The following is a 2,414-nucleotide window of genomic DNA, read 5'->3' on the forward strand; positions in this document are numbered from 1 at the left end:
CTCCCAGACTGGTTCCACCTGGTGGGGCTCCTGCACGACCTGGGGAAGGTGCTGGCTCTGGCGGGGGAGCCCCAGGTGAGGGCAGGGGTGGAGGGCGCTTGGGCAGGGCCCGGACAGCCTTAGCTCTGGGCTTGGGACACCCACTTGGCGGGCAAGCGAGTCGTGCCCACCCATGGCTGCCTGTCCCTCCCCAGTGGGCGGTCGTCGGCGACACCTTCCCCGTGGGCTGCCGGCCCCAGGCCTCTGTGGTCTTCCACGACTCCACCTTCCAGGACAACCCTGACCTCCAGGATCCTCGATACAGGTGCCCCCCGACCCCGCTGGTCCTCCACGGGGTGTTTCTTCATCTTCTTTTTAAAAATATAGTACAGCCCTGACCGGTTTGTCTCAGTGGATAGAGTGTCAGCCTGCAGACCAAAAGGTCCTGGGTTCGATTACGGTGAAGGGCACATGCCCGGGATTTGGGCTCGATCCCCAGTGTGGGGCGTGCAGGAGGCAGCCGATTTGTGATCTTCTCTCATCATGGATGTTTCAGTCTCTCTCTCCCTCTCCCTTCCTCTCTGAAATCAATTAAAAAAAACCAACCAAACAAAAAAACAACCACTTTTTTTTAGTAATATATTTTTATTGATTTCAGAGAGGAAGGGAGCAGGAGAGAGATAGAAACATCCATGATGAGAGAGAATCACTGATCGACTGCCTCCTGCACGCCCCGCACGGGGGATGGAGCCCGCAACCCGGGCCTGTGCCCTGACCAGGAATGAAACCGTGACCTCCTGGTTCCTAGGTCGCCGCTCACCACTGAGCCACACACGCTGGCCCAGGGCGCTTCTGAGCCCCTCACCCTCCCTCTCTCCCTGCAGCTCGGACCTCGGCATGTACCAGCCGCACTGTGGGCTCGAGAACGTCCTCATGTCCTGGGGCCACGATGGTGAGGCTGGCGACAGGCTGGCATTGCCAAGGAAGGGGCCGCCCCCCTGGGTGCCTGGTGGTGACCCCTCTCTCCCACAGAGTACATGTACCAGGTGATGAAGTTCAACAACTTCTCCCTGCCCCCCGAGGTAGGTATGGGGAGGGGCCCCCCCGCCGGCCCGCCCGCCCAGCCTGGCGCTCACTAGGGGTGGCCTCTTCCTGTCCCCAGGCCTTCTACATGATCCGGTTCCACTCCTTCTACCCGTGGCACACGGGGGGCGACTACCGGCACCTGTGCAGCGAGCAGGACCTGGCCATGCTGCCCTGGGTGCAGGAGTTCAAGTACAGCCACCCCACGGAGCCTGGGGGCGAGGGCGGCAGGGGGGGGGTTGTGGGCCTCCCCTGAGTCACCGTCCCTTCTTCGCTGCAGCAAGTTTGACCTCTACACCAAGTGTCCCGACCTGCCGGACGTGGGCCAGCTGCGACCCTACTACCAGGGCCTCATTGACAAGTACTGTCCCGGGGTCCTGAGCTGGTGACCGGCCGCCAGCCCTGCTCAGGCCTGCCCGGGTTCCCTGGGGGCAGCCGGTGTCACGCCTGCCATCCTTGCTCCCCACCCGTGGCCTCTCGTTCGGTGGCAATAAAGACCTAGAAGCAGCCCTAGCTGTTTGGCTCGGTGAATAGAGCATCGGCCCGTAGACCGAAGGGTCCCGGGTTTGATCCCGGTCAAGGGCACCTACCTCGGGTGCAGGCTTCTCCCCGGCCTGGGCCCTGGTCGGGGCTGCTGCAGGAGGCAACCCATCGATGTGTTTCTCTCACTTCAATGTTCCTCTCTGTCTTTCCCTCTCTCTTCCACTCTCTCTAAAAAAATCAATGGAAAAATATCCTTGAGGATTAAAAAAAAAAGGAAGAAAGAAAAGAAAACTAAAAAAAAAAAAAGACCTAGAAGCAGCTGGAGTTGGACCTCACTGAGCCCTGTGTGTTGGGTGCAGGGCAGTCTGCGTGCAGGGGCAGGACCCGGCCTCGTGGACATGGGTCCTGCTGTGCCCGTCGCCCTCCCAGCTCCCCAGTGAGAACCTGGGGTCACCCTAGTCGCCACCCCCTCTTTCTCAAAACAGTCACCAAGTCCTCTGGGATTGGCCATCTTATAAAAAGAAACACCTGCCCGGCCGGCGGGGCTCAGTGGTTGAGCATCAACCCATGAACCAGGAGGTCACGGTTCAATGCCTGGTCAGGGCTCATGCCTGGGCTGTGGGCTCGGTCCCCAGTGTGGGGCATGCAGGAGGCGGCCGATCCATGGTTCTCTCTCATCATTGATGTTTCTCTCCCTCCCTCTCCCTTCCTCTCTGAAATCAATAAAAAAATATTTTTTAAAAAGAAAGAAACACCTCACAGCTAAAGAACACACTGCGGAAACACACAACAAGTGCACAGGGTACAAACATGAACCATGAATACACACACCAGCCCCCCACCCCGTCCGGTGCCCCAGGTGCAGCCCC

General features: G+C 59.5%; 1 protein-coding gene across 1 annotated transcript in view; it reads left to right on the top strand.

The window, feature by feature from the left end:
• The window catches only part of MIOX (myo-inositol oxygenase), a 2,706-nt gene extending 1,134 nt beyond the window's left edge, over positions 1-1,572 (top strand). The window contains exons 4-9 of the mRNA XM_006771112.2: positions 8-75; positions 195-304; positions 864-931; positions 1,012-1,061; positions 1,142-1,254; positions 1,343-1,572. Coding sequence (XP_006771175.1) covers positions 8-75; positions 195-304; positions 864-931; positions 1,012-1,061; positions 1,142-1,254; positions 1,343-1,451 — 518 coding nt within the window. The 3' untranslated portion in view covers positions 1,452-1,572. The remainder of the gene's footprint in view (positions 1-7; positions 76-194; positions 305-863; positions 932-1,011; positions 1,062-1,141; positions 1,255-1,342) is intronic.
• Positions 1,573-2,414: the final 842 nt, after the last annotated feature.

The sequence above is a fragment of the Myotis davidii genome, unplaced genomic scaffold, assembly GCF_000327345.1.
Source record: "Myotis davidii unplaced genomic scaffold, ASM32734v1 scaffold845, whole genome shotgun sequence".
Classification (NCBI taxonomy): domain Eukaryota; kingdom Metazoa; phylum Chordata; class Mammalia; order Chiroptera; family Vespertilionidae; genus Myotis; species Myotis davidii.